Genomic DNA, 13,599 nt, shown 5'->3' with positions numbered 1-13,599 from the left:
CTCCGCCTCTCGCCTACCAGCAGCTAGCTATCTCCTCCTGCTCTTCTCTCTGCCTCTCCTCTACCAACAGCTAGCTATCTCCTCCGCCTCTCCCCTACCAGCAGCTAGCTAGCTCCTCCTGTTCCTGCTTCTCCTCTACCAGCAGCTAGCTATCTCCTCCTGTTCCTCCCTCTGCCTCTCCCCTACCAACAGCTAGCTATCTCCTCCGCCTCTCCCCTACCAACAGCTAGCTGGCTCTTCCTGTTCCTCCCTCTGCCTCTCCCCTACCAACAGCTAGTTAGCTCCGCCTGCTCCTCTCTCCGCCTCTTCCGTACTACCAACAGCTAGCTAGCTTCTCCTTATCTTCTCTCTGCCTCTCCCCTACCTGCAGCTAGCTAGCTCCTCCTGCTCTTCTCTCTGAGTCTCCTCTACCAGCAGCTAGCTATCTCCTCCGCCTCTACCCTACCAGCAGCTAGCTATCTCCTCCGCCTCTCCCATACCAACAGCTAGCTAGCTCCTCCTGCCCCTGCTCCTCCCTCCGCCTCTCCTCTACCAGCAGCTAGCTAACTCCTCCTGTTCCTCCCTCTGCCTCTCCCCTACCAACAGCTAGCTAGCTCCTCCTCTTCCTCCCACTGCCTCTCCCCTACCAACAGCTAGCTATCTCCTCCTGCTCCTCTCTCTGCCTCTCCCCTACCAACAGCTAGCTATCTTCTCCTCCTGCTTCTCCTTCTGCCTCCCCCCTACCAGCAGCTAGCTATCTCCTCTTGCTCTTCTCTCTGCCTCTCCTCTACTAGCAGCTAGCTAGCTCCTCCTGTTCCTCCCTCTGCCTCTCCCCTACCAACAGCTAGCTTCTCTCTGCCTCTCCCCTACCAGCAGCTAGCTATCTCCTCCACCTCTACCCTACCAGCAGCTAGCTATCTCCTCCTGCTCCTCACTCTGCCTCTCCTCTACCAGCAGCTAGCTAGCTTCTCCCCTACCAGCAGCTAGCTAGCTCCTCCTGCTCCTCCCTCTGCCTCTCCTCTACCAGCAGCTAGCTATCTCATCCTGCCGTCTTCTTCTCTCTGCCTCTCCTTACCAGCAGCTAGCAAGCTCCTCCTGTCCCTGCTCCTCCCTCCGCCTCTCCTCTACCAGCAGCTAGCTAACTCCTCCTGTTCCTCCCTCTGCCTCTCCCCTACCAACAGCTATCTCCTCCTGTTCCTCCCTCTGCCTCTCCCCTACCAACAGCTACCCCCTCCTGCTCCTCCCTCTGCCTCTCCCCTACCAACAGCTAGCTATCTCCTCCTGCTCCTCTCTCTGCCTCTCCCCTACCAACAGCTAGCTATCCTCTCCTCCTGCTCCTCACTCTGCCTCTCCTCTACCAGTAGCTAGCTAGCTTTTCCCTCTGCCTCCCCCTACCAGCAGCTAGCAAGCTTCTCCCTCTGCCTCGCCCCTACCAGCAGCTAGCCTCCTCCTCCTGCTCTTCTCTCTGCCTCTCCCCTACCAGCAGCTAGCTTGCTCCTCCCTCTGCCTCTCCTCTACCAGCAGCTAGCTATCTCGTCCTGCCCCTCTCCTTCTCTCTGCCTCTCCCGTACTACCAACAGCTAGCTAGCTTCTCCTTCTCTTCTCTCTGCCTCTCCCCTACCTGCAGCTAGCTATCTCATCCTGCCCCTGCTCCTCCCTCCGCCTCTCCTCTACCAACAGCTAGCTACCTCCGCCTCTCCCCTACCAACAGCTACCTCCTCCTGCTCCTCCCTCTGCCTCCCCTACCTGCATCTAGCAACAGCTAGCTAGCTTCTACTTCTCTCTGCCTCTCCCCTACTAGCAGCTAGCTAGCTTCTCCTGCTCCTCCCTCTGCCTCTCCTCTACAGACAGCTAGCTATCTCCTCCTGCTCCTCCTTCTGCCTCTCCCCTACCAGCAGCTAGCTAGCTCCTCCTGCTCCTCTTCCTCCATCTGCCTCTCCCCTACCAGCAGCTAGCTAGCTCCTCCTGCTCCTCTTCCTCCCTCTGCCTCTCCCCAACCAGCAGCTAGCTGTCTCCTCCTGTTCCTCTCTCTGCCTCTCCTCTACCAACAGCTAGCTATCTCACTCTGCTCCTCCCTCTACCTCTCCCCTACCAACAGCTAGCTATCTCCTCCTGTTCCTCCCTCTGCCTCTCCCCTACCAACAGCTAACTATCTCCTCCGCCTCCCCCCTACCAACAGCTAGCTAGCTCCTCCTGTTCCTCCCTCTACCTCTCCCCTACCAACAGCTAACTATCTCCTCCTGTTCCTCCCTCTGCCTCTCCCCTACCAACAGCTAGCTATCTCCTCCGCCTCTCCCCTACCAGCAGCTAGCTATCTCCTCTAGCTCTTCTCTCTGCCTCCCCCCTACCAGCAGCTAGCTAGCTTCTCCTTCTCTTCTCTCTGCCTCTCCCCTACCTGCAGCTAGCTATCTCATCTTGCCCCTCTTCTTCTCTCTGCCTCTCCCCTACCAACAGCTAGTTAGCTCCTCCTACTCCTCTCTCCGCCTCTCCCCTACTACCAACAGCTAGCTATCTTCTCCTTCTCTTCTCTCTGCCTCTCCCCTAAATGCAGCTAGCTAGTCCCTCCTGCTCTTCTCTCTGCCTCTCCTCTACCAGCAGCTAGCTATCTCCTCCGCCTCTCCCCTACCAGCAGCTAGCTATCTCCTCCTGTTCCTCCCTCTGCCTCTCCCCTATCAACAGCTAGCTAGCTCCTCCTGCCCCTGCTCTTCCCTCCGCCTCTCCTCTACCAGCACCTAGCTTTATACTCCTGTTCCTGCCTCTGCCTCTCCTCTACCCGCAGCTAGTTAGCGCCACCTGCCCCTGCTCCACCGTCTCTCCGCCTCTCCCCTACCAACAGCTAGCTATCTCCTCCTGCTCCTCCCTCTGCCTCTCCCAACCAACAGCTAGCTAGCTCCTCCTGCTCCTCCCTCTGCCTCTCCCAACCAACAGCTAGCTAGCTCCTCCGCCTCTCCCCTACCAACAGCTAGCTATCTCCTCCTGCTCCTCCCTCTGCCTCTCCCAACCAACAGCTAGCTATCTCCTCCTGCTCCTCCCTCTGCCTCTCCCAACCAACAGCTAGCTATCTCCTCCTGCTCCTCCCTCTGCCTCTCCCAACCAACAGCTAGCTATCTCCTCCTGCTCCTCCCTCTGCCTCTCCCAACCAACAGCTAGCTAGCTCCTCCGCCTCTCCCCTACCAACAGCTAGCTATCTCCTCCGCCTCTCCCCTACCAAGAGCTAGCTATCTCCCCCTGTTCCTCCCTTTGCCTCTCCTCTACCAGCAGCTAGCTAGCTCCTCCTGTTCCTCCCTCTGCCTCTCCCCAACCAACAGCTAGCTATCTCCTCCGCCTTTCAACAGCTAGCTATCTCCTCCTGCTCCTCCCTCTGCCTCTCCCCTACCAACAGCTAGCTATCTCCTCCTGCTCCTCCCTCTGCCTCTCCCCTACCAACAGCTAGCTATCTCCTCATGCTCCACCCTCTCTCCGCCTCTCCCCTACCAACAGCTAGCTCCTCCGCCTCTCCCCTACCAACAGCTAGCTATCTCCTCCTGCCCCTGCTCCACCCTCTCTCCGCCTCTCCCTACCAACAGCTAGCTCCTCTGCCTCTCCCCTACCAACAGCTAGCTATCTCCTCCTCCTTTCCCCTACCAACAGCTAGCTATCTCCTCCTGTTCCTCCCTCTCTCTCTCCTCTACCAACAGCTAGCTAGCTCCTCCTGTTCCTCCCTCTGCCTCTCCTCTACCAACAGCTCGCTATCTCCTCCTGTTCCTCCCTCTGCCTCTCCTCTACCAACAGCTAGCTATCTCCTCTGCCTCTCCCCTATCAGCAGCTAGCTATCTCCTCCTGTTCCTCCCTCTGCCTCTCCTCTACCAACAGCTAGCCAACTAGCTCCTCCTGTTCCTCCCTCTGCCTCTCCTCTATCTCCTCCTGTTCCTCCCTCTGCCTCTCCCTATCTCCTCCTGTTCCTCCCTCTGCCTCTCCTCTAGCTCCTCCTATTCCTCCCTCTGCCTCTCCTCTATCTCCTCCTGTTCCTCCCTCTGCCTCTCCTCTATCTCCTCCTGTTCCTCCCTCTGCCTCTCCTCTATCTCCTCCTGTTCCTCCCTCTGCCTCTCCTCTATCTCCTCCTGTTCCTCCCTGTGCCTCTCCTCTATCTCCTCCTGTTCCTCCCTCTGCCTCTCCTCTATCTCCTCCTGCCTGAATCAAAAGGGTGACATACATACCTGTCCCTTGGCAGCCCGTGGTGTGCCAGACACGAGGCTGTGGAATATTAATCGGGGGGCTGTGTGTGTGTGTGTGTGTGTGAGAGAAAGAGAGAGAGAGAAAGTGAGTTAACGGTACCACCTCCTTAGTTGCAGCCACTGCTGTTGCTTAGGGTTGGAATGTTGAGGCTGCGAAGCTGTCATCAAGGCAAAGGGTGGCTACTTTGAAGAATCTCAAAAATAAAATATATTTTGATATGTTTAACACTTTTTTGGTTTGTACATGATTCCATAACATGATTTCATGTGTTATTTCATATTTTTAATGTTTTCACTATTATTCTACAATGTAGAAGTAGTAAAAATAAAGAAAAACTCTTGAATGAGTAGGTGTGTCCAAACTTTTGCTGGTACTGTAGGTCTCACGGCAAGGGACATTCCTTTTTGTTAACAACATGCTAAGTAGACAAATTAGCTGTTTCCTGTTTGTCACAATCAAAATGACACTGTCTGATAATGTAAGTGTGTATTGTTGTATTCATTAGCCTTGCTATTAAAAGCGTAGTGTTTTATATTCAAGTTGAAAGCTAGTCACTGCAGTGATGATGACACAGCAGTTTTCAAGCGACCAGTATCAGGCAGCCATTTTGGCTCCACCAGTTAGACAGTTTTTGTCTTTTGTGTAAAGTGAGCTCTGCTCTCTTCTTATTTGAATGGTCTTATCCCACAACACAAGGGAGTAAATAACACAGTGGAATAGTGGCTTTTTGGCAGTGGGACGGTGTTCCTGAAGCTCAACCAGGGTGAAAAGCCTTTTCTTCTGTTCCGTCTCGCAGACTTCCATTACACACTCCATTACTGACACCATTCTCTCCCAAAAAGAGATGAAATATGAACCCAATGGAAATAGAGAAAATTGAATAATAATTCATTGTAAAAAAAAAAAAAAAAAGGGACCCAATGCATCGGCAGGGTTGGCATGATAAGGAGTAAGGGGCCTTGCACCGAGCCCTGGGGGACACCGTTTGTATCTGCAGCAAACTATTATTATATTGTAAAAAGTGACCAATTGCAATTCCATTGGCAATGTGGTCAAATGTAGATTTTCTTGTCATTGTTGCCAAATTGGGTATTATCATTGCTACATATTCAATTAGTAACCAAGCTAATAGTTTGTTGAGTGACAGCTCCAGAGGCTAAGCGAGAGAAAAAGATCGGAGCACATATGGTTATCAAAATGTAATGACTTTATTAATATGGTGTAGAGCAGGAGTTTTTTCCCCCCATGTTTGGATTGCTATTATCTTACAATGAGCCTTTAGCTTTAGATACAGGCTCAATGAAGTGTGACCGTATCACTTAGCATACTCTTTCAGAAATATTTAAATAAGAAAATACACCTCCCAATCTCTCTTATGTAAATTAGCTTCCCTGATACAGAAATATGTGTGTATGTTAATCTTCACCCCCCCCCCCCCCCCCCCCCCCACACACACACACATTCTCAGAGATGCGGAGCATGAGCAGTTGATAGTCTCTGTTTTGTGGTGAGTTCCCAGCTCAAAAGGATATGTGCCTCATCTTTGACTATACCAAAGCAATTACACTCCCTGGGTATTTATAGTTAGTGTCCTCCCACAGCAGCGATAAGGGTAATGAATGTAGTGCTAGCAAGCGTTATTAAAGGGGGATATCATGGTGTTGTCTAGCTCTCCAGCCCTGATCCATAGAGAGAGGTTATGGATGATTTGAGGAATCTATTCATTAGTGTCTGTGGCATTGGGTAGAGTCTACCCGGTAGACGCTGGCATCTGCCACTGTGTGTCAACGTGAATCGCAGGGCCTTTTGAGTGTTGTCGCTAAACTCCCACCTCGACCGCCAGTCGGAGAAGCCATGAACCCAGATAGTTGTTTCTAGTGTGTAATTTCTCCCTACTACTGTATACTGCATACAGACAGACACATTGAAACCCAGCTCAGCAGAGAGACAGAGATATTTCTCAAATATCACCCTCCTCCAGATTTTATGATCTGACTGAATTGGATTAGTCTTTAATCTGATTTCTCTCTCTCTCTCTCAACCCCCCCTCCCCTCCTCTTTCTCTCACTCTCTCTCTTAACCCCCCCCGTTCTCTCTCTCTCACTCACTCTCTCTCAACCCGTTCTTTCTCTCCCTCTCTCTCACTCTCTCTTTCTATCCCTCCCTTTCTCTAGTTTCAGCATTGAGCCTAACTATGACTTCCTGTATATCTACGATGGGCCAGACAGCAACAGCCCTCTGATTGGCAGCTTTCAGGACAGCAAGCTTCCAGAGAGAATCGAGAGCAGCTCCAACACCATGCACCTGGCCTTCCGCAGCGACGGCTCCGTCAGCTACACCGGTTTCCACCTGGAATACAAAGGTAGGACGCTGTCATGTTCTCTTAGATTTTAGTTTTCTCATAGAGGGAGATTTCTTCTTAGCTGTAAGGTCTAGTTACTCGACCAAAGTCAGAAATATACATTGTTTACTATAAATTTTTGCATACGCAGAGTTGAAGGAGAATACAAATGCTTTCTATCTGTAGATTATACTGTCAGCAGGGTAGATGTTTTTAGCATTTCAATGATGTGTTTGGTTAGACTCTTCTTTACTCTGATCAACATGAAACTCCCTCCCTGTCTGTGTTACCTGCCTGCGTCTCCTGTTGAAGGTAATTCCTCATGTGTATTTCTACCCCCTCTTTAGCCAAGCTGCGTGAGTCCTGCTTCGACCCAGGCAGTGTGATGAACGGGACCAGGCTGGGCAGCGACTACAAGCTGGGGTCCACTGTGACGTTCTACTGCGAGCCGGGCTACGTTCTCCAGGGCTATTCCACTCTCACCTGTATCATGGGGGACGACGGCAGGCCCGGCTGGAACAGGGTTCTACCCAGCTGTCAAGGTTTGGAGCATACCATCATACATGTTTTATTATTTATCAACCTTTATTTAACTGTTGAAGCTATAGATATGGACATAGCTGTGTACTATCACAAAAATAAAATAGGATAAGTGTGTCTACTTAAATGACTAAAATGTAAATGTAAAATGTCAGTGGGCAACCACAATTTTAAATATATCTGTTAGTATATTTACTGAGCCAGGGGAGGGGATCCAATACAAATTTACATTTACATTTACATTTAAGTCATTTAGCAGACGCTCTTATCCAGAGCGACTTACAAATTGGTGCATTCACCTTATGACATCCAGTGGAACAGTAGTGCATCTAAATCTTTTAAGGGGGGGGGGGTGAGGTGAGAGGGATTACTTCATCCTATCCTAGGTATTCCTTAAAGAGGTGGGGTTTCACAAATGTGGGAGGGAAGAAAGAAAGAAAGGAAGGAAGGAAGGAAGAAGAATCCAAGGATTGGATTTAGTAGCCAGTCTAAAACAATTAATATGGCTTACAGCACACATGCAAGCACACAGAAGATAACCGTAAGACTAGACTGCTAAGCTGTTTGCGTTATCCTTATGTGTGTTCCATCCTGGTCTTTTCTGGGCAGATGTCGCTTGGCCAATGTATTGAATAAATGGGTCACATGTTCCCTCCGAAGGTCAAAGCAGGTGTTGAGCTCTGCTCTGTGTGTCTGTGTGTTTCCTCCAGCACCGTGTGGGAGTCGTTCCACAGGGTCAGAGGGCACCGTGCTGTCTCCTAACTTCCCCCGCAACTACACCTCAGGACACAGCTGTGTGTACTCCATCTCCGTGCCACGAGAGTTCGGTAAGGACACCGTATAAACTCACACTTTTGTTAGAGAGACTTTTGGTGTGAAATAAGCTCAATGTGGTATGAATTGATGTGGTGCAAGTTTTGTTTGGGGGGTGGGGCGATATACTTAATTAAAACTACAATAGCACAGTCTTCTTTGATGCATTTTTTAAAGCGAAATACGAATGTTGAAATAATTCAACATATCCATCGGCTCTTTTGGAAAATTTTGCCTTTTCATCTTGATATTAGGCTACAATTTGACGGTATAGGAGTATTTGAACACAGACCTCTGCTGTATAAATATTTTAGAGTTTTTTATCCAATTTCATTCATTCATCAGTATTAGTCCCCCATGGGTAGATACAGGAAAGTCTTCCGGGCAGGTGCTTTATTAGGATTCGCTGAAAGTTGCGTGGGTTCAGACACAGCAAAGTACTGCTCACCTGTAACTAAGCAACGAGCCATCGATTTTCTGTCACGCAAGGCTTTAAAAGCGTTTTGATGGCATAAGGACTTGTCTCGCAGGAGGGTGAGATATAAATGGCTGCTTTTACACAGGCAGCCCAATTCTGATATTTTTTTCCACTAATTGGTCTTTTGACCAATCATATCATATCTTTTCACATCAGATATTTTTCAGAACTGATCTGATTGGTCAAACTTGACCTGTTTCAGCATTCTAGCCTGTTATATCTCAGTGTTACATTTCTTTCTTGCACTTGATTCACACTGCCTTCCTCAATCAATATGTGAACATTGGTAGTGGAAAAGTCAATTGTGTTCCAATTAACCCTCTCCAGTCCAGGCCCTGTCTAAGCCTGGGGATGGGTTTCTACTGAGCTATGTGGAATTGTTTTAAGAAGGTCATAGCAAGGATCATTTAGCTATTTGATTTAGAATTTTATGACCCCTTGAAATATCCCCCCAAAAAGTATATCAGCGGGGCCGGAGAAAATTGACTCTATACATTTCAGCACCCTGGACAGCAACCATTGGGCTGTCTCTGAGGGGTGGTACCTTGGACAGATCTACAAATGGCACCACATTCCTTACATAGTACAGTCTATGGGCCCCGGTCAATATTTTATCCAGTTAACTCATGGGGACTATTATAAGCTCCACCACCATTAGTTTAGGAATGATTGAGCTTCTTTTTAATTTATTTTATATAAAATAGTTGATTATGTATGCCAAACACAATACAGATTTAACTCCGGTTACTCAGTTTTTCTCACACAGTGGGGGGGCAATTGGAAGGATTGGTGTGAAGATTACTCCTCATTTCTATCCCTCTGTATGACCCAGTCCTGTCAGTCCTCTAACTCTGAGTTCACAACACTGCTCTCTCAAACCCAGAGATATCTATTTAAAAGGAGTGCATTTGTTCTCTAAAGCCGGATACAAAAAGCCTAGTGTGGATTTGCTCAGAGGGGATTGACTCCTTGACAGCCCTTCTAAACACACACATACAGTGTGTGTGTGTGTGTTTCGTGTGTGCATGCCAGTGTGTGCGCGTGCATGTCTTATGATACCCACACAGTATAATTATAATGTAATAAATATCCATCTCAATATGATATGATTAAGACGTTGTACTTGAAACCTTCAGTCTGACTAAATAATGTGAAGGAATGTTTGACAGAATGTACTCTAACATACATTATTTGCTACATTAAAATATGGAAGCGTTGTCTGAAATAAACTAGCTAGCATATCTCCGTCATTATGGGTTTTAAGGTAGAAGTATCTACAAACAATGTCATCTGAAATCTGCCAGCATTTATGAGAGAAGTAATAAAATATTAATTTTGCTGCCACAGTACCCAGCCTGACACAACACATACAGATGACGTTGTAAGTTTACGTTCACCTTAGCCAAATACGTTTAAACTCAGTTTTTCACAATTCCTGACATTTAATCCTAGTAAAAATTCCCTGTTTTGGGTCAGTTAGGATCATCACTTTATTTTAAGAATGTGAAATGTCAGAATAATAGTAGAGAGAATGATTTATTTCCGCTTTTATTTCTTTCATCACATTCCCAGTGGGTCAGAAGTTTACATACACTCAATTAGTGTGTAATGGTGTAATGGTGTGATGTAATGGTGTCCCCCATTAGTATTTGGTAGCATTGCCTTTAAAATGTTTAACTTGGCCTTCCACAAACTTCCCACAATAAGTTGGGGGAATTTTGGCCCATTCCTCCTGACAGAGCTGGTGTAAATGACTCCAAAACATTCACTTTGTTGTCCTTAAGCCCTTTTGCCACAACTTTGGAAGTATGCTTGGAGTCATTGTCCATTCGGAAGACCCATTTGCGACCAAGCTTTAACTTGGTTAAATTTTCATTTCTCATGATGCCATCTATTTTGTGAAGTGCACCAGTCCATCCTGCAGCAAAGCACCCCCACAACATGATGCTGCCACCACCGTGCTTCACGGTTGGGATGGTGTTCTTCGGTTTGCAAGCCTCCCCCTTTTTCCTCCAAACATAACGATGGTCATTATGGCCAAACAGTTCTATTTTTGTTTCATCAGACCAGAGGACATTTCTCCAAAAAGTACAATCTTTGTCACCATGTGCAGTTGCAAACCGTAATCTGTCTTTTTTATGGCGGTTGTGGAGCAGTGGCTTCTTCCTTGTTGAGAGCCTTTCAGGCTATGTCGATATAGGACCCGTTTTGCTGTGGATGTAGATACTTTTGTACCTGGATTGATTTGCACTTTTCGCACCAAAGTACGTTCATCTCTAGGAGACAGAACACGTCTCCTTCCTGAGCGGTACGATGGCTGCGTGGTCCCATGGTGTTTATACTTGCACACCATTGTTTGTACAGATGAATGTGGTACCTTCAGTCATCTAGAAATTGAACAACAAAAAAACTTGCTGATTTCTTTTGATTTTCCCATGATGTCAAGCAGAGGCACTGAGTTTGAAGGTAGTCCTTGAAATACATCCACAGGTACACCTCCAATTGACTCAAAGGATGTTAATTAGCCTATCAGAAGCTTCTAACGTCATGACATCATTTTCTGTAATTTTCCAAGCTGTTTAAAAACACCATCAACTTAGTGTATGTAAACTTCTGACACACTGGAACTGTGATACAGTGATTTATACGTGAAATAATCTGTCTGTAAACAATTGTTGTAAAAATGACTTGTGTCATGCACAAAGTAAATGTCCTAAATGAGTTTGTTAACAAGAAATTTGTGGAGTGGTTGAAAAACGAGTTTCAATGACTCCAACCTAAGTGTATGTAAACACTGTACAGACTTCATCTGTACATCACAGGCTGGGAGCATCAAAGGAGCTGGTGCACTCAGGGGTAAAGTGCCTTTCTCAAGGGTGCAATGGCAGTAGGTAGTATGCAGGATATTGAAGCCGGTAACACTCGACAGGGGCGACAGGCGACAGAGGCGACGACAGGCGACAGAGACGACAGGCGACAGAGGGGTTCATACCTTGTATTCTGCAGTAGCTTTGGGTTAGACCTAACAGACTACTGTAAAGCTTATCTTTCCCGAAACACAAATGACATTCACCTAGACAAGATTAATAGATCAATAGATCAATAGAGCCAGAAATAGATGGGAGATGGAGAAGTTGGTTCACCAAAATGGGAGGTTTTGCTTTGCTGTCTAATGCATGACAAACAGGGAGCTAACAGGGAGCCTTGATTCAGTGATTTCATTGGATTTCCATTTGAAGGTAATAGGTGTCATGGTTATAAACATAAACAATAATCTTTATACAATTTATTTTGTGAGCCACGTCATTATCTGCCATTCGTTTTGATTGACCTGATCCTTGATCAGTGTGAGCATTGCATTCTGGACATAATCACTGGTAGAACATCATTAGCAAGGGACAAGAGAGTAGAACACACACACACAGATTTGACAAGGTCTTTGGCACATGTGGCTCAATACTAACGGTAGAGGGGCAGATTTGTCACTTCACACCAGTAAACTGGTTGTAATAATAAAGTCATTGCAACCAGCTTAGTCGTCTGGGACAGTTGCTCAAGTTTTTAGAGGGGTGAATCAGCTTTAATATTGCCGATAGATTGTGGGTTCTATCAATGTAGTTTAGTTTTTTTAGTTTCATTTATTTGCACCAAAGAAAACAAGTGATAAACAACAATATAGATTTTTTTTTTAAGTCTAATTATAAATGGTGTGCAGGTGTGGTTGGAAGCCCAAGGGCTTATATGAAAACCACACCACAAAAATAACTATACCACAAAAGAATGATATACTGTACAATACATAAGTATCAAAAATAAAAATAAAAGGTTAGTTAAAGAAGATAACAAAACCTGCTAATTATAAATTGATAAATAAAATGATCAGCAATCAGGAAGAAAAAAAACTTTTGTTTAATTAAATGTGTGTGTGAGAGTGAGGCTATATGGAGGAGATTACTGAGTAGTTTGGTTCATCAGGCTGACCCCCAGTCTTCATGGAGGAGATTACTGAGTAGTTTGGTTCATCAGGCTGACCCCCAGTCTTCAGGAAGGAGATTACTGAGTAGTTTGGTTCATCAGACTGATCCCTAGTCTTCATGGAGGAGATTACTGAGTAGTTTGGTTCATCAGGCTGACCCCCAGTCTTCATGGAGGAGATTACTGAGTAGTTTGGTTCATCAGGCTGACCCCCAGTCTTCAGGAAGGAGATTACTGAGTAGTTTGGTTCATCAGACTGATCCCTAGTCTTCATGGAGGAGATTACTGAGTAGTTTGGTTCATCAGGCTGATCCCCAGTCTTCATGGAGGAGATTACTGAGTAGTTTGGTTCATCAGGCTGACCCCCAGTCTTCATGGAGGAGATTACTGAGTAGTTTGGTTCATCAGGCTGACCCCCAGTCTTCATGGAGGAGATTACTGAGTAGTTTGGTTCATAAAGCTGACCCCCAGTCTTCGCTTGAAGTTATTGAGTTGACTATGTCAGGTGAGACAGTGGGGAGGGTGAAGGTTATCCCACTATCTTGTGTTATATCGCTGCATTTCAGAATGAACCTGGAAGAATCCTTTGAAGGGTTAGGTAAACTGTCTGGGAGGTATGAGCATTTGTAGATGAAAGGGCATAATTGGTGTACATAAATAGACAAGATATTGAGTTTCAAAGGTGCAGATGAAGCCAGGTACAGTTGAAGTCGGAAGATGACACACATACTCAAATCAAATGAAGTTGTTTTGGTCACACACATGGTTAGCAGATGTTAATGTGAGTGTAGAGAAATTATTGTGCTTCTAGTTCCAACAGTGCAGTAATATCTAACAAGTAATCTAACAACTACACACAAATCTAAAAGGGTGAAAGATTATATGCACATATAAATATATGGATGAGCGATGGACGAGCGGCACTGGCAAGGTGCAATAGATGATATAAAATATGGTATTTACATATGAGATGAGTAATGTAATATATGTAAACATTATTAAAGTGGCATTATTTAACGTGGTTTTGTTTAAAGTTACTAGTGATCCATTTATTTAAGTGTCCAGTGATTGGGTCTCAATGTGGGCAGCAGCCTCTCTGAGTTAGTGATGGCTGTTTAGCAGTCTGACGGCCTTGAGATAGAAGCTGTTTTTCAGTCACTCGGTCCCAGCTTTGATGAACCTGTACTGACCTCGCCTTCTGGATGGTAGTGGTGTGAACAGCCAGTGACACGGGTGGTTGATGTCCTTGATTATATTT

General features: G+C 46.4%; 1 protein-coding gene across 1 annotated transcript in view; it reads left to right on the top strand.

Moving 5' to 3' along the window:
* LOC115128828 (CUB and sushi domain-containing protein 3-like) overlaps positions 1-13,599 on the top strand; it is a 997,580-nt gene that overhangs the window by 735,143 nt on the left and 248,838 nt on the right. Inside the window, exons 29-31 of the mRNA XM_065018010.1 lie at positions 6,369-6,556; positions 6,883-7,077; positions 7,786-7,902. Coding sequence (XP_064874082.1) covers positions 6,369-6,556; positions 6,883-7,077; positions 7,786-7,902 — 500 coding nt within the window. The remainder of the gene's footprint in view (positions 1-6,368; positions 6,557-6,882; positions 7,078-7,785; positions 7,903-13,599) is intronic.

Source organism: Oncorhynchus nerka, linkage group LG4 (genome assembly GCF_034236695.1).
Source record: "Oncorhynchus nerka isolate Pitt River linkage group LG4, Oner_Uvic_2.0, whole genome shotgun sequence".
NCBI classification, from domain to species: Eukaryota; Metazoa; Chordata; class Actinopteri; order Salmoniformes; family Salmonidae; genus Oncorhynchus; species Oncorhynchus nerka.
Note: the sequence above shows the minus strand (reverse complement) of the source record. Positions and strands in the feature narration are given on the sequence as shown.